At 37.2% G+C, this 23,004-nt stretch overlaps 5 protein-coding genes across 7 annotated transcripts; 2 read left to right on the top strand and 3 right to left on the bottom strand.

Annotated features, from left to right (window-relative positions):
- The first annotated feature begins 299 nt into the window (after positions 1 to 299).
- LOC122419489 (ribosomal L1 domain-containing protein CG13096) lies at positions 300 to 2,965 on the top strand. Its single transcript, XM_043434099.1, has 3 exons — positions 300 to 1,488; positions 1,690 to 2,255; positions 2,551 to 2,965. The coding sequence occupies exons 1-3, from the start codon at positions 482 to 484 to the stop codon at positions 2,832 to 2,834; spliced, it is 1,857 nt and encodes a 618-aa protein (XP_043290034.1). The 5' UTR covers positions 300 to 481; the 3' UTR covers positions 2,835 to 2,965.
- LOC122419491 (ankyrin repeat domain-containing protein 40-like) lies at positions 2,887 to 4,661 on the bottom strand. Its single transcript, XM_043434104.1, has 3 exons — positions 4,334 to 4,661; positions 3,641 to 3,951; positions 2,887 to 3,370 (listed from the first exon to the last, which is right to left on the bottom strand). The coding sequence occupies exons 1-3, from the start codon at positions 4,465 to 4,467 to the stop codon at positions 3,033 to 3,035; spliced, it is 783 nt and encodes a 260-aa protein (XP_043290039.1). The 5' UTR covers positions 4,468 to 4,661; the 3' UTR covers positions 2,887 to 3,032.
- Positions 4,662 to 4,666: 5 nt separating this feature from the next.
- On the top strand, positions 4,667 to 11,434 carry U2af50 (U2 small nuclear riboprotein auxiliary factor 50). Of its 3 annotated transcripts, XM_043434100.1 has the most exons (7): positions 4,667 to 4,842; positions 5,567 to 6,051; positions 6,128 to 6,278; positions 6,545 to 6,600; positions 9,912 to 10,193; positions 10,424 to 10,588; positions 10,707 to 11,434. In XM_043434100.1, exons 1-7 carry the CDS (start codon positions 4,821 to 4,823, stop codon positions 10,836 to 10,838), a joined length of 1,293 nt encoding a protein of 430 aa, XP_043290035.1. In that variant the 5' UTR covers positions 4,667 to 4,820; the 3' UTR covers positions 10,839 to 11,434. The 3 variants fall into 3 exon arrangements, with proteins under 3 accessions (XP_043290035.1, XP_043290038.1, XP_043290036.1); XM_043434103.1 differs by lacking the exons at positions 10,424 to 10,588; positions 10,707 to 11,434 and adding an exon at positions 8,938 to 9,166 and having other exon boundaries at positions 9,912 to 10,162; XM_043434101.1 differs by lacking the exons at positions 10,424 to 10,588; positions 10,707 to 11,434 and having other exon boundaries at positions 8,938 to 9,917.
- On the bottom strand, positions 11,346 to 12,303 carry hoka. Its single transcript, XM_043434105.1, has 3 exons — positions 12,076 to 12,303; positions 11,919 to 12,002; positions 11,346 to 11,842 (listed from the first exon to the last, which is right to left on the bottom strand). The coding sequence occupies exons 1-3, from the start codon at positions 12,116 to 12,118 to the stop codon at positions 11,682 to 11,684; spliced, it is 288 nt and encodes a 95-aa protein (XP_043290040.1). The 5' UTR covers positions 12,119 to 12,303; the 3' UTR covers positions 11,346 to 11,681.
- A 510-nt stretch (positions 12,304 to 12,813) lies between these two features.
- LOC122419488 ((E3-independent) E2 ubiquitin-conjugating enzyme UBE2O) lies at positions 12,814 to 22,668 on the bottom strand. Its single transcript, XM_043434098.1, has 8 exons — positions 22,217 to 22,668; positions 21,253 to 21,426; positions 20,849 to 21,007; positions 19,151 to 19,834; positions 18,754 to 18,961; positions 18,484 to 18,667; positions 16,378 to 18,386; positions 12,814 to 16,190 (listed from the first exon to the last, which is right to left on the bottom strand). Exons 1-8 carry the CDS (start codon positions 22,445 to 22,447, stop codon positions 15,826 to 15,828), a joined length of 4,014 nt encoding a protein of 1,337 aa, XP_043290033.1. The 5' UTR covers positions 22,448 to 22,668; the 3' UTR covers positions 12,814 to 15,825.
- Between the last annotated feature and the right edge of the window lie 336 nt (positions 22,669 to 23,004).

Below are 23,004 nucleotides of genomic sequence, written 5' to 3' on the forward strand. Positions count from 1 at the left end.
GCATCGTGACTAGTGGTCAGTTCTAGAACTATTATAGATAAATTTCAATGCGATGGAAAGTTCAAAGATAATTGAAGATGAAACTTACAAAAGTAAAAGTAAAAAATGGCGTGGATACCAATTCAAGTACAAAGCTCAAAAATTTGGAAACTAAAAACTGTCACAGCCTGAAGTGCGTTCATTTTTTTAAATTGGTGAATACGTGAATCAATCACGTGTCGATGAAACTCTTCATATTTCCGTGTTCTCATTTTCGTCATTCTCACACACAGGGTTTTGCTGGGTTTTGCGGAGTGTGTAGTGTGGCATGGCGCTCGTGTCGAGGTCGAGCGATTGAGCGGCGACTCGACTAGATTGTAGTACTGTAGTCTGTAGTTGTAGTTCTTTCTCGTGTAGGCTTTCGTCGAGAAAAGACGTACATTTCAGTCTCTAATCGGCAAACATAAATCTTGCATATGTTTTTGAAAAATTTGAATCAACAATGAAGAAAGAAGCGGTGAGTGTTTTAAAGCCTCGGAAAGGTAAAAAAATAGAAAACAAAGTGCACAAAATATTGGCGAAAAAAGGAATTAAAGGAGAGAATATAACGATCGAAACGAATTCGACGAAGACCAAGCCACGCGGTCAACAATCGAAAATTCTAAAAGTTCAGGATACTAATGTTGGAAATAATTCCGAAGACGTATCGAATGTTCAGTTAAATTCGGTTAGTAGAAAAATTAAAACGAAGCAACTCCCAAAAGTTCAGAAAATAAGCAAACTGAAAAATGCTGCGAGTAACGAAGAGAAAATGGCGGCCACGCCGGTTCCACCAAATCACGCGGATAGATTAACACGTGGTCCGAAGAATAAAAGGCCGAAATCTCAAACTGTACTAGATGAAACTAGTGTAGCGACAAAAAAAGCCAAAGTTCAATCATCGATTGAACCTACAACCGTGGCTGTAAAAGAAAAACCTAAAATTTCACAAATGAAAATAAAAGTTAAGCCAAATATTGAAAGACAAGCAGAGAGAGTGAAACCGAAAATCAAAACTGAAAAAAATGCTCTTCTAACGAAATTGGAGAAAAAACGCCTTCAGTCAAAAACCACGTTAGCTGTCGGTACTAAGATGATGAAATCGAAACCTGGGGACAAGAGAGACATTTCAGCTATAAAAAAAGGTGCAGGGGACTCGAAGCTGGTATTTCCGAAAGATAAAAGAAAAAATATTGCAAAGGTCGAAAAGAAATCAACGGACGTGGAATCGTCAATCACAAATAAATCTGTAAATAGTGACACGAATCTAGCGTTCCAGAAAGAAATTACGGATTCAGGTGATTTAAAATTGACTAAACAGCACATCTTGAGCAGTATTAAAGCGATAAAAAAGTTGACACAAAAGAAATTGAGCGCTAAAACATCTCTTTTACCTACGGAAAACCATCCCATTCTTCTACAAGTAAACTGCGTCAAAATTCCAAAAACTCCACGCAGACAAATAAGGACGTAAGTATGAAATTATTATTTGACTGCATTTAACATGTTCAACCAAAATATCAACATGATTAAACTATTTTAAAAATATACCAATGGATCCTTATGAGAAACCATGATAAGAAAATTTTTATGAAGCCTTTCCATTAAAAATCATCATTCCCCTTTATCAAGGAGCAGAAACCTTAATCAAAATTTTTTCTTACACTCTAGAAAATTGCCACATACTATAGTTGGCCCTACGGATGAGGTTGCACTCTTCGTTGCAGACCTTATACCTGGTCGTAGAAGAGATTTTGAGAAAACAGTGGAGCACTGGGAAGAAAAATTCAGAGAGAAAGGAATCGAGTGCATCAAACAAATACTTCCGATGAATCAAGTAAAAACAGAATACAGCCAATTCGAATCGAAAAAAAAGTTGGCAATGTCGTTCGATCATTTCCTAGCTGATGGTCGAATTAGTGGTCATTTGGTTCATCTGCTCGGCAAACCTTTTTTCAAACGACACAACCCTCCAACTTCTGTAAAATTATCAGCTTCAGATCTGAAAGGAGAAATTGATAAAGCTCTTTGCAAAACAACTATGGTAGTTCATTCTTACGGTGATTCGCACACCGTTCGAATCGGCACTCTTTCAATGAAGAGCCCAAAATTGGTGGACAATGTTTTGGCTGTATGTACAAGTCTTGCTGCTCAATATCCAGGAGGGTGGTCGAACATACGGGCCCTTTACATAAAGTCACAAATTAGTTCATCAATTCCGATTTATATGAACTTAGGTAAGGCGCATGTCAATTTTCAAATACTTCAAACATTAGATTTTAAAACATTGTTTTATTTTTGCACTTCTTGAAAATGATTAAAATTAGTCAATTTTTTATACATTATAAAAATGCAAAATTTGCTGCATCATACCACTATTGTCAAATGATTCACATAATTTTTCTCACAGTTCATTTGACATATTGAATATTATTAGACTTCAAGAATTTCTACAATCAAAATCCTCATAAACACTATATCTTTCAACTAGTCGATCACTGTTCTAACATTTATAAATGTAATTTGTTTCAGTGAGTAAAAACGAAGTTCCTGTACCTGTTGTGAAACCAAAGAGGCCACGTGCTTACGAAACAGTCGAAGGTGAATTGACCACAGTAGGTGGTGGACATGTAACTGCTACGGTTACACCCGAAGGACGTGTAACAGTAAAGAGAGAAAAAAGGAAAATTAAAGAAGAAACTGACAACAACAAGAAAATAAAAACAAAAAAGTCTGGAAGTACACAAGATGAAGATGATGATAATGAGAATGGGGGGGATAATGAGGATGATGAACAAGACGAGGATGACCAATAAGAAGTGGTTATCTTTGTAAACCTTGCAGATGTAAATACTTGTACATATTATCTATGAATTAGATAGAATTTAATACTTTTAATAAAGTTGTTTTTTTTTTAAACAAAACTAAAAAATGACAATAAAAGTAACCCTAGTTATATTTATTTTATAAATAAGTCAAATCCTGTATCCTTTTCGTCATTTTTTTCCTTGAGTTCAGTAAAGTATTGTCTGATCCTTCTTTGATATACTCTGATATACATTTGCTGGTGTAAGATTTGTTTGAGTTGGTGGTCCTCCATTGCACATCTGTTCATTATTACTGTGAGTGACTACTTCTATCTCTTGAAAATCTTGTAGTCTTCTGACATCCGCGTCGTTCCTCAATCTTGTATTTGGCAATTTTCTTACCCTTTCAATTAATCGTGGCTGCAAATTAAGCTCGATGCAACACACTTGTAACACAGATGCATAATTTAAATCTCGCCTTGGTATTTCCACTTCAATGAAATCTGGATCTTTGGAATTTGCCAAACGAATTTTCAAAACGAGGCCTGAAAAGTAAAATCATTTTTATTATTGATGGACAATTTTCTTCAAGTTTTCCATATATGTAGAAAACTATTCGGATTCTTTTGATTTCCAAAACAGTGAAAATTTTGCATTAGTAAAGTCTTGAATTAAGCAATATTATTTTCAAATTTCATTTTGATTTTAATGTAACATCGATATTGAATCAATTAATTTTTCTTTTTAGAATCTGCTATTGCTAAGCTATCGTGTTGGCTTAAAGAGAAGAGATTTGTAAGAATTGAATAATTTACAGTCACGAGGAATGTTTGCAGTCTCCATTGAGCTAAGAGTCGCAAGCCTAGCGTGTCCTGGACGAGAACTTGGACTCAATTGAATATTTTTGGAATTAAAATTTGAGGTGTATTTCTCCGATTCATCCTGAAATCTTGCAGTATCTTGAAACAAAGGTGCTCCCGTCAGAAGGTCTAAAATATGTGGATTGGTAGAAATAGATGCTGGAGTTTCTCCTCTGCTCCCTTGTATTTCCTTATTTGCCCCTTCTCTCAAAAGGTAAGCCACTAAAAGTGTGTAGCCACGTTTGCACGCCCAGTGAAGAGGAGTCCTTAGAAATGAAACAAAAAACTAACTGCAAATAACAGTTGAAGGTAGAATTGGTGCAGGGAGAGCTGAGTGTGCACAACAGTATTGTCATCTCGTGGTACATATCCAATTAAGTATAGAATTTTATTAAGAAATTACTAAGGATGTCTATTTACGCTCAACAGGATTGTTTTAGACTGCTACGCATATGTAAGTGAATTGAAAATATTTTTTTAAATACTCTGAAACATGGAATTGTGTGCGAGGTTATAAGTATCGATCTCAGCTCGTTTTGTCCACGAGAGTTTAGTGGATAATCGAAAAATAAATTTCGTGCAGGATAAGCATTGAAAAAAAACTATCATATATTATTTTTAATTCTTTTCGTATTTTATTCAATTCACCATCCGTTAACAGCATTTTGTGTGTTGATGTTTACGCCCTTAGAGATCAGTTCCTTGACACCTTCAATATCACCGGATGCGGCTAGCTCTCTCAGTCTATCTTCAAGCACCTGTTGTTCTTTAGGTCGATCCATAATTGAATACTCAATTTATCAGCAAATTAATGATAATTTGCTTTTTCAGTAATAAAATTTACACGTTTTTTCACGCGGACTGCCAATATTGATGGTTTCAAGCCATTTCGAAAAACTGCCAGAGTAGCAGTTTTTCTTCCACCTTCAATATGCGCAAGCGCGAAAAAATTTAGTGGCGCCACCGCAGAGAAATTGTAACGAAGCTCGCGCCATTCCGCGGTGTGTCGTATAGCCCGAAAATCGTGCTGAAACTTTACTCTAAAACACACTGTTGACATTTCCATCTATCTTGTTATAATATATCGCTTTATTTTCAAGTGGACACAAAAAACTGCTGTATAAATAATATTAAAATGGGCGAAGACTTTAACGGAGGTGAGTCGAGTGTTTCACTGGAGTTTTTGCGAACGTCGCGACGCCGACGCTGTTTTCTCGCGCCAAGGCGATCTTAAAGAGCACCTGGCTTATGACGATTATTATATCGGAAAAATCCATCGTGTACATAACATTCGTATCCTATTAGGATCTCACTTTTATTGACGTGATGGTCTTCAATATTATCCAAGTGCCCCAATCCCTCCGAATTGTTTGAGCTTCTCGGTCCGTACGCTGAACAGCTAATCACGCCAAATCAGCAATGCCTTCTGACGAAGCATTCGATCGCGTTTTCACGATTCGATCAATAAAATTGAATGATACACATGATCGAGTATTCATCTCTGTAATCATTGTTGATACTTGAAGATGAATATTTTTCAATTTATTTTCGCTTGTGTTTACGATTGTCGGAAAATTGATCAGATGACAATTTTTATTGGAGGACAACATTTGGGGAGCGTATCATTAATCATGTACAAAACTGTTCCTACAAATCTGCATTCAAAATGAAAAATTCTATCATCTGCGTTTGCTAGTCTCTTGTATTAGTAGATGAATGATATAATCTGGTATCGTAAAAAACCATAAATGACTTTTTAGTTTTACAAAGGCTTAAATAAGTTTTCAGTAAAGAATGTTTCATTCGTTATTGTTGAGGCTGTTACCTTCTGATTCAATAAAGTTTGTATTAAATGCTAATCATTGGATTGTGTTTGATTAGATCGGGAGCGTCAGGATCGAGACAAGGAGCGTGACAGAGATCGTGATAGGAGACACAAGTCCAGGAGCAGAGAGCGTAGGAAGCGTTCTCGATCACGGTCCAAGGACAGAAGAGACAGGAAACGTAGCACTTCACCCAAGAAGAGTAGGAGTTCAAGACGCAGAAAACCTTCTCTATATTGGGATGTACCACCACCTGGTTTTGAACACATTACTCCATTGCAGTACAAGGCTATGCAGGCAGCTGGCCAAATACCAGCTAATATTGTCGCAGATACTCCACAGGCTGCAGTCCCGGTAGTCGGTAGCACGATAACTCGTCAGGCTAGAAGACTCTATGTTGGAAATATTCCATTCGGCGTTACGGAGGAGGAGATGATGGAATTTTTCAATCAACAAATGCATTTATCCGGTTTGGCTCAAGCAGCAGGAAATCCAGTTCTAGCTTGCCAAATAAATCTAGACAAGAACTTTGCTTTTCTCGAGGTACCAATTATCGAAGATAGTTGGAGACAAATTTTAAGTGGTTCTTGTATTACAATATTTCCTTCTTTGTTCACAGTTTCGTTCGATAGACGAAACCACTCAAGCGATGGCGTTCGATGGTATAAACTTCAAGGGGCAAAGTCTAAAGATAAGGAGACCTCACGATTATCAACCAATGCCAGGAATGACCGACAATCCAAGCATGAACGTCCCTGGTACTGTTCCAGGTATGTAGTGTCAATAGTGATTATTACGTACAATATCCTTGTTTAATTATCGTCTTATTCTCCAAATCCATCCCCAAATTTTTCTCTGAAATATTCCAATGAAAATGTAGTAAATTTGTCATTGATGAAATCACAAATCAACAAGAATTCACAATATTCACAGATACATGGAGATTGCAAAGTTTTTAGTATTCATTTATATTCGAATTGGAGCATTCAAAGACTATTTAAATATTAATATATTAATCCAAATTGTGTTATCGTAGATTCACCACACAAAATCTTCATCGGTGGATTACCCAACTACTTGAACGAGGAACAGGTATGCCAGCTAAACGAATGCAAATACGTTCATAATTATATCTATATTCTCTATTCTCTATCTATATCCTCTACTCATAATCATCGATGCACACACAAACATCAGCGCTCGTGTGGGGGCTCGTTCTTCGATACTAGCGACGTTCATTTTAAAGTCGTTGAAAAATCCAAAATAGGATGAGCCTCGAAAAGAGAATTGTACGTCAAAGAAGTATCGATGAACGAGTTCTAACAAAAAAAAACGCGTTTCATGATGATGATCGAAGCGATGTTGTTTCGCTTACGAAACAACATCGCTTCTCGTTTGCGCAAACGGATTCAATCGTGAAAAAACGAAATAGGTATTTAGCGAATTTAGCTGATGGCGAATATCGATCGAAGGAGAAAAAAGGAAAGCTGAGTCAACGGGATTACTGAGAACGAGGTATTTTTCACGAGTGAGGTACGTATTCTGCGTATCCATCTGGACTTTCGGCGTCGCTTAGGGAAAACGGAGTTTGAACAGGTCAGGTCTCGGTTCGTAAAATACAAGTTCACAAAAGTGGCCAAAAGATATAAGAAAAATGGCATAAGATGAAAGTAAAACTAAAAATAAAAAATCGATTCAATTTCTCATTTAAACAGGAAGTTTTGCAATTTATTTGAAGTATCGAATAGCGTTGCGCTGTTGTTTATTTATTTATTTATTTTTTTTTAATTTTTTTTTTAAATTTGTGTTTCGCGTTTTCGGTACCACGAGAATGTGTATATAAATCGCGTGACGTAGCTCAGATGTGAGGGAACCGATCGTTAGAAGACGTTGCAGCTTTTAGGTGGGTCGCACGTGGGCAGCACTCTCGTTATTTTCTTTTGCAGCCTCTTTTAGGCCCAGCGTGGATCCGGCTCGTCGTCATTTTTTTTTTCTCTTATGCACTCAATTTTCCCACAGTTCGCAAAGAAAAAAGTAAACAAAAAAAAAATAAACAAAGTATGAAAATTCATTGAAGAAGAAAACGTATATAATTCATAGGTCCACTTAAGCGGGGATGAGATCGATGAGAGAATACGGGAAGAGAGGAACAGCTTCTTCGGGTTTCGGTCGTCTTATTTTCCAGGATAAAAAAAAAAAAACAAAACATTTTTCAGGCTCGTCGCGAGGGTGGGATTTTGTTTCAGGCTGAAGAGAATCACAGCTCCTACCGGTCGGGGATGAAGGGAGGGTTGGGTGGGTTTTTCAGGCACGGCGTACAAAGAGAAAGAGAGAGAGAGCGAGCGAGAGCGAAAGAGGAAAAAACGGAACAAATGAAAGACATTTCGGTGGGTTCGTTTCAGGAAGCAACGTTCTTCTTCGCGTCGAGAGATATCGCGACCGTTCAAACGTCTTTTACAGACCTTTGGATGATCTCGTCTCTCCTTGCGAATTTACACACGTGACACAATCCACGTTTTTTTAGGTCGCTACGGGGACAAACCAAGAATCATCATTTATTCACGTTTCTTGATCCCCCCGATGGAAATGAAGTACATATGCGTTGATATGTTTTTTAATGTATCGAAACTCCGGATTCTGCTTTACTATTATTTCCTCTTGAATACTCATCATTAAAATAGAAATTATGCGAATCTTTAAAAGCATTTACAATGTTTAGTGACTCGAACATTATTACTATTTTTGAAATTCCTTATCCAATGAAAATAGTTCAATTCCCGATTTTTTCTAAATATACGCTCAAGAAAATTCAATTCTGAGCCAAAATGTTTCCCATTAAGATGGGAATTTTTTTATTTATTTTTTTTTATTTAACGTAGAGTTAAATAAATATTTTTCATTTTTGCAATCACCATTCTTTTCTAGTAATATTTTGAATGCACGCAAGCCGACAGCACGAATACATCCTCAAACAATATTCGAAACGTATTTCCCTTATTACTTAATTTCCATAGGGGGTGAGTGACCCAGAAAAAATCTCGAAAATAGAAAAGCAATGTTTTCAGGAGAAAAAAAACGTGCGAACGAATCTTTTCAGGAATATCCTCGTTTCCCTCTTGCAGCTATTTTCTTTCCAGGCTCTGAAATTCGGGCTCGACCGGCGGCCAAGTGAAAAAAACGTTTGTTACGATTCCTTAGATAAACGAAAAAATTTTTTTAAAAATCTATTAACAGCGAGTAAAAAAGTCCTTTAGGGGGAGTTTCGTTCGCCGGAGAGACCGACGGGAAGAGGTCAACGTTCCATTTATTCTTTCGTCTATTTTGGACAAAAATCATCCAAAACGAAAAGCAAAAGTAATACGAAAAAAAAAAGAAATCGAAAAAGAACTTGTGGACTGATATCAGTGCCCTTTCTCCCCATTTTCTTAGCTTAGGGTCGCGCCGATCAAAAGCATTTGCTTACTACTACCACTACCACTACTACTACTACCACTACCACTACTACTACTACTACTATTACTACTACTACTACTACTACTGCTACTACTACTACTACTACTACTACTACTACTACTACTACTACTACTACTACTACTACTACTACCGAACATGACAAAAAAGCACACTGCCCGGATCGAGGCTAGCCCAGCTTCTCGAGGCAAGTACCTGTCCAAAATTTCAAAGAACGAAAAAGGTCATCGAGAAAGACGAAAAAAAACGTATGAAAAGAGTAAACCGCAAACGAACAAGAAAATTTCTAAATCACACCATTAGCTATCGAACAAATGCGACCTCTTTTGCAGCCCCTTAACCAGGTTACTCGGACGGTGACGCACCAATAAATCATCAAACGGTGATTCGTTTTCGAAAAAGAAACGAAAAAAAAAAAAAAATAGTGTAAGATCATACTTGAAGTCATTTCCGAACGTCTAAGGGCGCGTTGCTGCTATCGTGGTATTTTTTGAGAATGGAAATAATATCGTTTAGATCTTTTCACCATCCGTCTCGATATTTCGTAATCATTTCAATGCTTCGCATATTTCATGTTGTCTTGTACTTGCTGTTCACATTATCCACGTTCTACGCAACGCGCTTTTATGCGTTTTGCTTTGTGCAAAAAGAATGAAAACGAGTTTTCAGACACCAGAGGGGCCTCCGTTCAATACACTAACTGTGAGTATCATTTCCCCGTACACTCACACTGAACCTCTGAACCAGTTTCCACGATGATCAGAAAAGAATTTTCCATCAGCTATCGGATTCGCTGAAAATTGTTTTCAATGAAGTTGAGAAAGAAGATATTTCTCATGCAGTCTTACTCTAACATTGAGAAATCAACAAATTAAAGTTTTTTGGGGGCCCAATACGTTCATCCGGTAATATTGATAATATGACTAATACAGGTAAAGGAGTTGCTGATGAGCTTTGGTCAATTGAGAGCATTCAATCTCGTCAAGGATTCGGCAACTGGCCTCTCAAAGGGTTACGCTTTCTGCGAATACGTTGACGTGTCCATGACCGATCAGGCTATTGCTGGTTTGAATGGCATGCAATTGGGTGATAAAAAACTTATTGTCCAACGTGCCAGTGTTGGAGCGAAAAATCCTATGATCGGAGCACAAGCACCGGTTCAAATTCAAGTGCCTGGTTTATCCATGGTTGGAACCAGTGGACCAGCGACGGAGGTACGATTTTATCATTTATTCAATGAACACATACGTTTACTTGTAGATAAAAGATAGAAAAAAATGTTGTAGTATATTTAAAATATTTGGAAAACTGACTTTTGCTTCGACGAATAGATGAGGCCTTAAATTTGAAAATTATCACTATTCTATCCACGAACACGAGTATGAATATATTTATGAAATGCGCCAAATGTATTTTGCTAAAAATGCAATTTTTATAATTACAGGTTCTCTGCCTCCTTAATATGGTGACGCCTGAGGAACTGATGGAGGAAGAAGAATACGAGGATATTCTTGAGGACATCAAGGAAGAGTGTAACAAATACGGAGTCGTAAGATCCGTGGAAATACCAAGACCAATCGAGGGTGTAGATGTGCCAGGATGTGGCAAGGTAAATTCATCTTTTTCGGCCTATTTCTTGTTTGATAATTTGAGTTAAATTATAAAACATAAAAAATACAAATTTTTCATTATTCTCAATGAATGACGGGAATGAAAATACTTTCTAGGTTTTCGTCGAGTTCAACAGTGTGATAGATTGTCAGAAGGCGCAACAGACGTTAACAGGCAGAAAGTTCAATAACCGTGTGGTCGTAACGTCCTATTTCGATCCCGATAAGTACCATCGACGAGAATTTTAAGTTGAAAATTGAACAAAATGGGAGCCCGTTGTGAATTTTTTCATTGATTAGTGAGACTGTTTTCTTGAATCAACGGTCGATTGACTTTACTGTATAATGTGTATGATCGAATAATTTTGAACCGAAATGCCGACCCAGCTAAACGCCTCAACGTAATTGGTCGTTCGATATTTTTGTACTCGAACAAACGCGAACAGTGTTTTTTCCACACCGGTGTTCTAACGATAACTTCTTTTTCCCTTTCAGTAACGAATAACGAAATTTGATTTTTTGTATTTAAATTGAATTGTCTCCACGATAACCGTCGCATCAGGCTCTAGTTAGTGCTTCCGTATTTTTTCCTCCGTACGAAAAAAAAGTATTGCTATTCGCGCTTGTTCGAGTTATTCAGTGGAAAGTTAACATGAACTGAACCATGGTTCATCAAGTGGATTGATATTGCCGGCTATAAATGACCATTAACATTGTTCACTGGCGAGTATATAACGAAAACGAATGAATTGACGATGGACAAAAATGTAAGAATAATCAGGTTCTACGCTGTAATGTGTTTGTACAAAAAAAAATCAATCTAAGGAATGATCTTCAATCTTTAACGAGTGTTTGTTTTAATGTCTCTATTATTTATTTGTATTGATGAAATTTTCACGCTACACATGAAATATTCGAATAACAAATGTCATCGAGACACGTTTTTAAATCTTAAATTAGAATGTAAATGTCATTTTCATCGGCATTGAATTCGAAATATGATTTTGAAGATCTGTACGTAGTAATTCATTTTGTAATAATGTCACGATTACGTATAAAAAAATGAAAGAGGATTGAATAGTCGGTTAAAATTTAAACTTCATCTTGCATTGCCGGATGATACGAACTGGCTCCACTCTCGTCAGATCCATCGATTATGGTCTTTTTCAAGAGAACGTAGAGACCACCGCCGGCTGCCAACATTCCGATTCCCGCGATGACTACGATAGACCATGCAGGAATACCAGCGGGTCCTAACAGCGTCGGACGAAGTAAACAGTTTACAAAAATCCGAAAAAGACCGTCTGATGTTTTTTTTCTATTACTCACTGTAGTAACTTCGAGTGATAGTTTTGCGTCCTCGAAGAATTCTACGTCGGGCCTCAACTTCTCCCATCATTAGGCTCATTATCACTATAAAAAAAAGGGTCTTGATTGCGTGACCAAGTTTTTTCTTCAATTACGTTTTTTTCGAAAGGGAACTTACAGAAGCCCAGAGCCAGGTAGTAGAGAACACTTTTCGTACGCATTTTTCACTGGTCGCACACTTCTTTCGCTTTGAAATAAGAAAAAAATGAGTTAGAAGATGTCCGAAAACAGGTGAATTGTCACTGAGGCGTGGGTAGGTACTATCACGAATGCGCCGTGAATCAACAACCCAAGATAAAAGAGTTTCTGATAACAAGTATTGTAGGAAAGATAGAGAGGGAGAGTGCTTATCTGTATTCTGACGCATCTGAGATAAATTTACAGAGAAACTCTGTGAAACGGAAGTAGGAAAATGAGGTTGTAGCAAGCGAGAAATTTTCAATTAGATAAAATTATTCAAGTCCAGTGAAACTTCTGAAATCATTTTCTTTTCCGCAAACATTGGTATATAAGTTGTAAACAAGTGAATTTGTCTCAGACGCGTTGAATCCCAAACCATTTGAACCTAAACCCGACGACTTTTCCTATGCTTACTCTTTCTGTTAGGGAATTTTGATTTTAAACACCAGCGAAAGTAATGCACAATATTGTCGCTATTTCAAGAATTTTGCACCCAAGTAACTAAACACTTCAAATTTCCTCGTTACCTTGAGTAAGAATATTGTTAAAAAAAATTGGATCAAGTTTTTCGTTTAATGAAAACGAATCATCAAGTAAATCAGGTGAAGATAGCATAACTAAGGGAAAGATTGTGGATTCCTTAGTAGGGTAAAATTGACGATGAGATGCTTAGGAATTTGTTTAACCAGTTTTTATTGACTCAAAACAACCGAAAAAATGAGATTACAGTTTTTTTTTGCGTCGTTGTAATTCCACACTTTTTATTTTTTTTCTTTGTAAATTCATATTTCCGATAGACAATCGTACGATTGTTTATTTCATAAATGAGAGTCATACCAATGGCGATATAAATATTCGATAATCCAATAAGCGGATCATACATGAGAAAAAAACAACAGAGATCCCCGTCGTTGGTACTTTTGTGACGCATATTTCTACTTGTATCTTACTTCGCTTCAGGTTGTTATTCTTATTCCTCTCGAATTGTGATCTTTTTCGTTTATTTGTTCTTTCTTTCGTCTTTCATTTGCTCACACACGTGACTACGAAACATACAGCGAAATTAAAGCTTTACAAGACTTACGAATACAATTACTTAGATAATGTAAATATAAATAGCTGGCACATATACAAGGCATCCCAAACATCACTTTCCGTCTATCGTTTGTATTTTTTTTTCCCCCCCCGGAAGAAAAGAAAGTTATTCCTCTCTCGCCATCTCGAGACGTTTTTTTTTGTTATTTCTTGTGTGCTTTTTTTGCAAATCATTTCTCGTTTAGACTCAAACGTTTTTTTTTCTCTTATTCAATTTAATTAATGAGCACCATTATGGAAATGTGTTCTTTTTTTAATTGTTGTTTTTTAATATTTCTTAATTGTACCTGTAGTTTCACACTTTTTCTTTCTTTCTCGTTCTCTCGTTTCTTCAAATATACTTAATTACTAAACTTCTCTTCCGGTCATATTAGGAACGGCCAACTCTCACCAACTATGGCAATAAATAATATTTAAAAAAAAAAATCCATAGTGTATTCGGGATTTGACAGAAATATAAATAAAGAAAAGAACGATCTATGGCTAATGAGATTAATTGATTGAATATTTACTTTTTCTCCAGTCGGTCTGGGTTCCATTACGGGCCTCTTAGATCTTTATAATAACATTCATTCCTCAGTAATTCTCATCCGTTTTGTCTTTTGATCGGTTCACACAAAATTTACAAATAAATAATTACATTAATAGTAAAAAATAATCGTAATAGGAAAGTAGTATAGACAAAAAATACTGTACATTTTTGTCTTCGTTCGATCAGTATCTTTACCGTGCTTCGGTGGTTTATTTATTTTTTTATCTTTTAAAATTCGACAAAAAAATTTTTGCAGATCAACGCGTTGAGAGGTAACCGATCGTACATTGAACGAATAAGTACTAATATGGATATTTCTTGAAGAGATAAGAGAGCCTCGGACTTGGTGGAAATACGACAAAACGTAAATAACATTATACTAAAGTTTCAACGACGGCAAATTGTTTTAGTTCATCGTCTCTTCTCTTAATTGCGCGAACTTTTTTTGTTTTTTTTTTTGCATTAATATAATTCTACGCGTTACGGAATCGATAGATAACGTCGCATTCCTCACAAACAGCGAACCATTGAAAATGAATAATCGCGTACACTTTTTTTCTCAAATTCGATATAAGGTTATGAGAACATTGGTACATGTGATGCGTTTTATTAGCCGATTTATTGATTCAAACATGACGAAAAATTTTTTGGAGTCGTTCTCAAATGACTAGAACCGTGTATGGATTGTTTAAAAATTTGTTTCTTTTAAATTTAGACAAAATATGAAATTTCCCATTGTTTTCGGGTTAAGATTGAAGATTCCAAAGTCCCCATTAAATTTGTACCTTTTTACCATTGAGAACGAGCCTCAAAAAAGTTCTTCACTGTTGACTTTTCAGCAGTTCTAAACCAGCCAATGTGTCTCGTCTTATACCGACTTTTTTTGCAAACTCAAATCAATATCGATGTTTTAAAAAATCAAATATGTTTATCTACTCAACAAATTCACTTCGTCGTATAATTTTTCCGGTGCGAATAATTTCACTCTGCAAAATAAACACCTCGCTATAATGGATGGCATGTGATTTGAGTTTTGTGAATCGATAAAGGACAATTGAAACTTCTAATCTCTCGAATAATCTTTGTTTTTAATATATATGTTTTTTAAATTTATTTATTTATTTTTAATTGATAAACTCTCGAGGAATGCGCACTAATTGTCTAGCTAATTTAAACATCCGAACCCGTTCTTTCTACTTTCATTCACTGCGCAGCTTGACTTTTGTTTTTATTTCAGTTTATTTTAATATTTATTTTGCTTTCCAATAATATCGTGGATCTTTCACGACGCTACTTGCGATTTTATTAATTTTCGCGTTGGCTCGACGTATTGCTACCGGTTTTTTTTTTGTGAGTTTTGTCTCCTTTTTGTATTTTATTTGCTGTTGTTGCTTTCATACTAATCGAATACATGGGCCTCGAGCAAAGTACTATTCTTTTTCCCTTTGAAAACGTGCACCGCACGCTCCGTGATTTTACGAACTATCTAAGAAATAATAATAAGGAGCAGGAGGGAAAAAAGAAGAGCGTATGAACGCCCGAGTACTTATAATACTTGACTAATGAGGCTGATTAATTTGTTTCACTGGTAAAAACCATTGATTTATCAAATCGCACGGAATACGAGAAGAAACAAACTTCGGCGTTATCATTTGTTGGAGCAAGTCCATCGAGATATCCAATTATTATTCATAGTAATCGGACAAGTTTTTCGATATTTTCTTCGTTTTAAATTCGGATAAATAAAGAAAACCGGTATTACGCAATTTATTCTTCGACTGGCCGCTTGACGAATAATCGACGATCGCGAATCGTTTTATCGGGTACGGCACACGTCGATGGATCAGCTCTCAATTGTGAAAGGTTATCCAATTATTTATATCGCTTTAATATCCCTGAGGTATATATGCATACGTACACGCATATATAACTTAGGGTTAGATAATTTGTTTATATATATATATGTATTGCGAATGAAATTATTTGGGAATTAATTTATTCAATGTATTACCGAATAGCTGCGTGACCTTTATAAGCTAGACGCTTCGATTTACCTTGTGGCTAGCTGATATTTTTCTCGATGTTATCTTTTTTCGTCTCGCAATTAGCAACACCGTCGAGACTCGTTGTTGTATTTTCCACGGATTTGCATATTCCACCGTTCGAGGACTGCGGTTTGATCGAGGTCCTGCTCGGGGGTGACGTCTCGGTCGCCGAAATTGTCGAAGTTTCGCCTTTTGAGGATGCGGCATCGTGATTCAGTTCAATAGACTCTCTGGATGTCTCGAAGAGTTTTGTGTCAATCGGAGCTTGTATGATTCCCTCTTTAACGAGAGCATTCTTAAATGTTGCGAGAGTCTTCCTCAAGGTGATGCAAAAACCCTTTGAAGCTGGGATTAGCGGAAACTCTGGAAGGATTGTCTCATCTGCGTGAAATTTGAGAAGAAAAAATTTGTTGAAATACTCATTATCGACAATAGATTTGAAGAAACTTGTCGCTTACGGCAAATAGAAAATATAATTGGATGATTTTTTATAATTGTAAAATTTTATCTCGAAATAAAATTTTTGGTAATTGTTTCGAGATTCTTTGCAGCACGCTGCCGAACTCACCAATCTGTGCAATTTCTTTGAAAGTCGTCGGTGTAACGGGGGATAACGGATGCTGATTATTGTGCTGTTCGCTGATTTCCATCCACGTGTCTACACGTTTTAAAAGTTTTTCAGCATGTCTGTTGAAGTGGCTGAGAATAGCATCCTTGAAAACACTCGGTGGATATTGGAGTAATTTCGTCTGTGATTGAACGAGCTTCAATACAACCATCTCGTTATACATTCGTGAATTTTCACGACCTTGCTGAGATCCTTTTTGTTTCTCGAATCCTGCTTCATTGAAGTACGGCTCGGAAACGAGTATGAGACCCTGAATCGAGACTATAACTTGCAGTAACGTTGAAGAATTTGTCCATACTTCGGTTCCACGGCCTGCCCACGTACCTAAAAGGCTCACACAAACTTTTCCATCCTCGTACAGATTAGGGTTGAGTCTGTCGCTGCAGTACGATATATAATGACAGAGGGGCGGTGCTGCTGGATAATCGGCGGAAAGTTGAAAGTCGAAAAGGAAAAGACCGTCCTCGTAGGGTGTTTTTTCAGGACCACGGAACATAACTGAGTATAAATCTATTCGATCCTCGAAACCTTTGACCCATATACCCGGTGGTAAAGAGCTTCTCAATAATTTGAGCTCTTTCGACACGGTTCGGAAGAAATTCGTTGGATCGGTAGGCTGGAACATGGTGAGCTTGAATTTATGACTATCCGGTGCACTTTCCTCTATCGAAAAACCTTCACCCTCTGTATAAATAGGAGGTGGAATTTCAATATTGGATTCGCAAGATACTATCGATTGTGTCTCGAGGACTTTTTCTTCTTTCTCTTCCCGCTCGTCCTCTTTTTTCGGAGATTTTTTCTGAGGTGAGGTACTTTTAGCCGCATCCGAGAGTGACATTTTTGCTAGTCCGAATCTCTTGGAAACCTCCGCATGTGCTAATACTAATTGTGCCTTTATGAGTGTGCACAGTTTGACGCAAACGTGAGAGCTTGCTACGTGCGAATTGGTGAAACTTTCGTTCAACTTAACTCTGTCTTCGCGATTTTCTTTGTCCCAATCATCCTGCGGCGATGAACTCTCATTTGGGATATTCGCATCTTCCGATAACTGAAATTCACCGCTCGATTCACTCGAGCCAGATTCTTTTTTCGAATTCTCGGACGAATAGAGGCCCGAATCACCTGGATTCGGCTTGACGTCTATGAATATATCGTCGATTTCTTCTTCCTTGGGATCTATGGAGCCAATATCCAAAGGTTTTTCTGAATTTCCTGTAGCTTCGACGGCATCCGTTATTTTCGTAGTAATTTTTTCCAATTCACCCGTTGCGTTTTGTATCGTATTTGCATTTTCAGTGTTTTCACCGTGCGAATCCGAGCTTGCGGATTGATGAGTGAAAAGTCTCGTGACTTGATCGGCCATCCTTTGAGCTACGTTTGCTCGACCTCGCTCACGCACGCGCTCGAGTAAACCCTGAAAGTGGCTTTCGTGGAAAAACGACGTACCCATCAACTTGTCCATGCAACGACAATCTTTGTAAACTTCTAATAGTTTTCTCATAACCTCGGTAGTTTGCAAAGCAGGATTTTGCGTAAATATTTCTTCCAAACGCGACATAGCGATTCTTGCTTTCTCAATATGAGCTGCTAATTTAGGTTTGATATACTCGGTTTGCTCGGTACCGTCGTTATCAGCGAGATAACAATCTTCCAATTCCGTTTCCCAGGACGCATCGGATGAAACATCATCCCATAGTTCACCCTCGTCACTGTCATATTCACCCACTTTGTACAAATCTTGTGGCCAACACATGCTCACGTGACCATCGACCCACCAAACTTTAACGCGACCCTCAGGATAATTATCGAGAACCTGACCAGCTGTACAGCCGGCATCTTCGCCCTCAAAATTTGCAATTCTTATCACGAGAGTTCCCGGTCTGTATTGAAAGTCCGGATGATCCTTTAGGTCGTAAACGCTAACTTCGCGTTCCTCCAGCAATGTTGGCCTGAAGAAAACAACACAAATCCATTAACCCTAAATTCAACAACTATTTGATAACTTAAAATTTTTTAATATAAACAAAATGCACTCGCGATACTTACTGAGGACTTTGACTGGATGTGTAGGTCCTAAACCATTTTATTTTAGCCGTTCGTCCCTGATGGTCGACGCTCTGCACAACCCCGTACATTCTTGATTCTTCTTTCTGATCGACCACGAAATCACCGGGGAAAAATTCTTTGTCGTCGAGATGATGTATGGGATAGAGATGAGTGGATGGAATACCTGAACCGTAAAAATATTTAATATGAAATATGTGCATAAATGACAACTAATGGCCTAACTGAAAGAAAAATCAGGAATTAACGCACCTAGTTCGACGGAACCGTCCTGCCAAACTACATTTGCTTTTGTATTCGTGGAAAGAGTTTCAACGACTATTTTCGTTCCAGGTACAAGAGGCACTGGAACTGCTTTCTTTTTGGCTTTACAGAGTTTCTTCTTTTTCAAAACTTCTGTCATTAATGCTGGACCTTTTTTCTTCTTACCCGTAGACATGCTTGAACATCCGCTTGACATCTATCGAGCATAAAATCGTAAGATTTTATCCATGAAAAATATTTGAGAAAATGTATAGTAGTGCAATCGCACGGAGGCGTGGGAGAAGGAATCTACCATTCGTGCCTGTACGATCGATAAACCCGCCCGATTGTTACACGGTAACGGTTCTATGAGCATTCTATGATTTTTCGGGCGAATGAAACTTACGGAGGCGGTATCGCTCTGTGATCCACCGTCCTCGGTGTCCCAATCATCGGAATTCTCAGTATTTTGGTTCTGTGCAGGTAGCAAACTGTTGTTCACACTATTTGTTGTGCCGAGGACACAGGTTTTGTCTGTAGTACTAACGCTGATGAGCCTCACTGCTTGATTAGCGTCGTTATCTTGGGTTTGAGACAATTTTCCACGATCCTTCGCGTTCTTTTCTTTTTTCTTGTCCTCGGCTATTTTTGCATTGACGCGTGACTTTCGGGGACTGTTCTTCGGTATTTGAAAAACCTCACGCTGTCGCTTTCGCCATTGTTCCCTCGTTATTACGTTCTCATTACCCTTGATTACGTAAAAATCACGATCGCCCACTTGGAGCGTTGATGGCTCAAAAACATTCAGTAGTTTTAGTTTTTTCAAATCTGGACCATCCACCACGAATTTTGGTTGCGCCTGATCCGACCATGCCCCGTCCTTCGAATAAGCTCGACATTGCCAATGTACACCCACCCAGTCTGTCTCGACTTCTTGTACCGTTACTTTCGTTATTTTTTGCGGTTTTGACTTTCTCTTTGCCATCATCTCTTTCGTGCAAGATATCCACTCAGCTTCATCCAGACAATGTATCGGACCCCACAGACTTTGGCCTGGGTAAAACTCTGATGTGTGAGGAAAATCGTTATCCTGGAACAGCAATAAAACTTCGGCTTACTATAATTCTGTATTTTTTAAAAGAAAGAGTTTCCGATCTATTGTCACAAATTAAAAACAGATGTGATGATTGGAGGATTCAATAGAAAATGCAATTTCAATACGAATAAGTGGAATTTGTTGTAAAATTTATTCAAATACTCATTACTGAATCATTATATGAACGTGAAAAATCAATTGTTTATTCGAATAATTTTATGATTTAAATTTTAGAGAATAGAAGGTTAGCACCGAACGGTGGGTAGCGCCGGGCAGTTCGATTTTTGGTCACACGAATATTTATTAGAAACATGAAAAATAAAACAGTCATCTTACGACGAAGCCTAAATACCAACCTCGCGATACTGTCAATATTACAATACTTTGACGGTGGTTACTATTCACTTTGAGGCACCCTATATGAAGTCATTTGCATGGTCGGACACGTAATCGTCAAACGATCGATAATGCATCATCGAATTTAGTGAAAGAGAATATGAAAAAAGTATCCCATTTTTGTATCAATGAGCCTTCCATTTTGAGAAAACCTTCAATTTCACTGCTCCAATGCTTTGTTATGTATTCGAAAAATTATCATTTTTCATCTAGTAACAAGTTTCTACTTCTTACATTCGAAATTTTCTTTCTTTTATTTATGACATAATTTAAGTATCAACTTAAATGGCTTAATGATAATAAAAAAACTAATCTTAGTCAGTTGTCTGTTAAAGGATTTTCTTCATGTATTGAACGTTTGATTGTGCCAAATGACAAAAATTTCTCTCCTTGTTGTAAATAAAATATCTTCGTATTTTCTATTATTTTGCATTTACTTTTTTACATTATTGATTTATTTTATTTTGAAATGTTCATTTCAAAATTACATGCTCTTGTCTCTGGTTAAATTCGTTCTCTTTGCCAGTTTATTGATCTCATATTCGAAAAACATATAACATCATGAAAATCTGAACTGAAAAAATGGAACTTCGATCTTCAAGTTATACTTACGTTGTCTCGTTTTTCTTCAAAATGTTCAAGAGCTCGCGCGTCAGTCTCATTGATGACGCATCGAGAACCATCGGCGGTTGTTAACCAGAGTTTAAAATGTACCATCCTAATAGCACCGACCCAAGAATCCATGCATACGGCAATATCACTATCAAATTCCTGAAATGATTTTTATTTCAGTTTATGAGACAGAAAATTAGAACATAATCTAGAAATTTGAACAATGTTCAGAATATAAATAAACGCAAAGTGATTTTAGTGCAAGATTTGACGATTTCACATTATTCTGACCATTTCTGGAATAGAAATACAAGCCGATCGTTTGTAGCATAATATTCGAAGAGTCAAGTGATGTTGATACAATGTTTTATATACACAGACTGTCGAATAATTTCTAAATGTACCTCCAGAGGCACTAAATCCTCGCTCCGAATGTCTGTTAGAACTTGTTTCGTTCCAACAACTTGTACACAAGCGGTAAGCTCGATATCGCGACAGTATCCTCTTTGGGTATCCTTACCCTTGATCATTCTTCTCACAACATCACCAGGCATCAGAGTTCTATCGGCGAGGTGTACCTGTAGAAAAAAACGAATCTTTGTGAGCATTCCAAGGAAAAAAATAACAATGAATCCCAAACATTTTTTTTCATGTGCATTGAAAAGGCAAGGTGTCTGAAGTAACATCTGACAAGTTGGTTTATTGAGGATTCGAAATTGCAATAACACGATGCATAGGAAACTATTTCAATTCCCATTTCCAAAGATTCCACAATTATTATTGAACTTTATCTAAAGTTTTGTGGCAAAAACAAAAAAACGATTATTTTCTATGACGCCATGTCGTTTCATGGAATTGGGTACTTGTAAAATAAATTCTTAACATTGTTTTTTCTATCGATCAAATTTTTATAAATCTACTGACATGACAGGTTCTACTTAAAATTGGATGATCTTGAGGACTTATTTCGTATTTTTTTAGATTCTACTGGAAATTTGATACAAAGTTTATTTGTTATGCCTTTGGCCTCTGGATGAAAAAAAATTCCATCATCAGTAGACAAACAAATAAAAGTGGAATCATGAGAATTAAATGTAGATATTTCGAAATATCCTAGTCTGAATTTGCCAACTGTGTAAGAAATATCAGTGCACGACTACTTTGCATTTTCGTTAAATTCCGAATTTTTAATACGTTATAGTGAGGGTCAGAAATATTGATAAAAGGGCCGTGAGGAATATCGACGGGAAACATGTAATTACGTAAGAAAAAAAAAACAAATAAAAACCGGGGATTTTTGAAGGTGTCTTCAGGATTCTGGCTGTTCCGGTAGGAAGAATAATGAGTCAGATGATTTGAAAATATTACCTTTTTGGAATTGACGAGTTCTTCGACACCCGAAGGATGCCATACTACGCGTATTTCACCCTTTTTACGCTTAGGTCCATCCTCGCTGTCGGAACTATCGTCGGACATATCTTGATCGTCGTTTTCCATAACAATACCAAATTTAACGTTACCCCGTTTGTCGACTCGATAAACGACATCTTCATAGAAATATTGTGACTCGGCCGTAGCGGTTGCGACGTTCGTGGCCATCTTTTTTCCTTTTCTTAATACTTCGTAGTTTTCAGTTTTATTCGCTCTTCACAGCCCTTTGTGTTTGATAATTACTAGAGTATACAATAATATTACTAATAGAAATAATTTACTATAAGGCGGCTTAAAAGCCGTTTTCTTTTTAAAACTCTCGTATTCTCTCCGTAGCCTGCCTTCGGCTGTAGCACAGACGTTTTTCGCACTGTCTCGCGCTTGGCCGCTCGGTGTCGGCTGCTGAATGATTGTTATTATTATTGTTATAGTGCGCTATTGCTGCCGGAGAGGTCGCCAGAGGTTGCCGGAGGTCGTCGGAAAGGCCCAACGAGAAGAGATATACGTGGTGAGGTTAACGCGCAAATTCGGTGCGCAGAAACAAACGATCCGAAACGTTATTCATTATACACACAGACAAATTATTGGTAAAATTGAAGAACCAAACTTCCCGATCAATGACCTTAGATTCTCTCAAAGCGAGTAGAATACTCGCTGAGTCTAAGGTTTTTCAAGGCTTAGATAAAATATCAAAAACATTTTTTTTATTTCTTTCCTTTCGTAAC

The sequence above is a fragment of the Venturia canescens genome, chromosome 1 (genome assembly GCF_019457755.1).
Source record: "Venturia canescens isolate UGA chromosome 1, ASM1945775v1, whole genome shotgun sequence".
Classification (NCBI taxonomy): domain Eukaryota; kingdom Metazoa; phylum Arthropoda; class Insecta; order Hymenoptera; family Ichneumonidae; genus Venturia; species Venturia canescens.

Bases quoted from the DNA above. Each gene is read 5' to 3' on its own strand.
- LOC122419491 (XM_043434104.1), bottom strand. From the start codon at position 4,467: ATGGATCGACCTAAAGAACAACAGGTGCTTGAAGATAGACTGAGAGAG. The intron at 3,952-4,333 runs GTGAATTGAATA...TTCATTTCTAAG, and splicing joins CAAAATGCTGTTAACGGATG to GACTCCTCTTCACTGGGCGT. The intron at 3,371-3,640 runs GTAAATTATTCA...TTTACTTTTCAG, and splicing joins TGCAAACATTCCTCGTGACT to GCCTCGTTTTGAAAATTCGT.
- LOC122419489 (XM_043434099.1), top strand. From the start codon at position 482: ATGAAGAAAGAAGCGGTGAGTGTTTTAAAGCCTCGGAAAGGTAAAAAA. The intron at 1,489-1,689 runs GTAAGTATGAAA...CTTACACTCTAG, and splicing joins CCACGCAGACAAATAAGGAC to AAAATTGCCACATACTATAG. The intron at 2,256-2,550 runs GTAAGGCGCATG...AATTTGTTTCAG, and splicing joins TCCGATTTATATGAACTTAG to TGAGTAAAAACGAAGTTCCT.
- hoka (XM_043434105.1), bottom strand. From the start codon at position 12,118: ATGCGTACGAAAAGTGTTCTCTACTACCTGGCTCTGGGCTTCT. The intron at 12,003-12,075 runs GTAAGTTCCCTT...TTTTTTTTATAG, and splicing joins CTACCTGGCTCTGGGCTTCT to TGATAATGAGCCTAATGATG. The intron at 11,843-11,918 runs GTGAGTAATAGA...CGACGCTGTTAG, and splicing joins TATCACTCGAAGTTACTACA to GACCCGCTGGTATTCCTGCA.
- U2af50 (XM_043434100.1), top strand. From the start codon at position 4,821: ATGGGCGAAGACTTTAACGGAG. The intron at 4,843-5,566 runs GTGAGTCGAGTG...GTGTTTGATTAG, and splicing joins GGGCGAAGACTTTAACGGAG to ATCGGGAGCGTCAGGATCGA. The intron at 6,279-6,544 runs GTATGTAGTGTC...GTGTTATCGTAG, and splicing joins CGTCCCTGGTACTGTTCCAG to ATTCACCACACAAAATCTTC.
- LOC122419488 (XM_043434098.1), bottom strand. From the start codon at position 22,447: ATGGCCACGAACGTCGCAACCGCTACGGCCGAGTCACAATATTTCTAT. The intron at 18,387-18,483 runs GTAAGTATCGCG...TGTTTTCTTCAG, and splicing joins ACATCCAGTCAAAGTCCTCA to GCCAACATTGCTGGAGGAAC. The intron at 16,191-16,377 runs GTGAGTTCGGCA...AATTTCACGCAG, and splicing joins CAAAGAAATTGCACAGATTG to ATGAGACAATCCTTCCAGAG.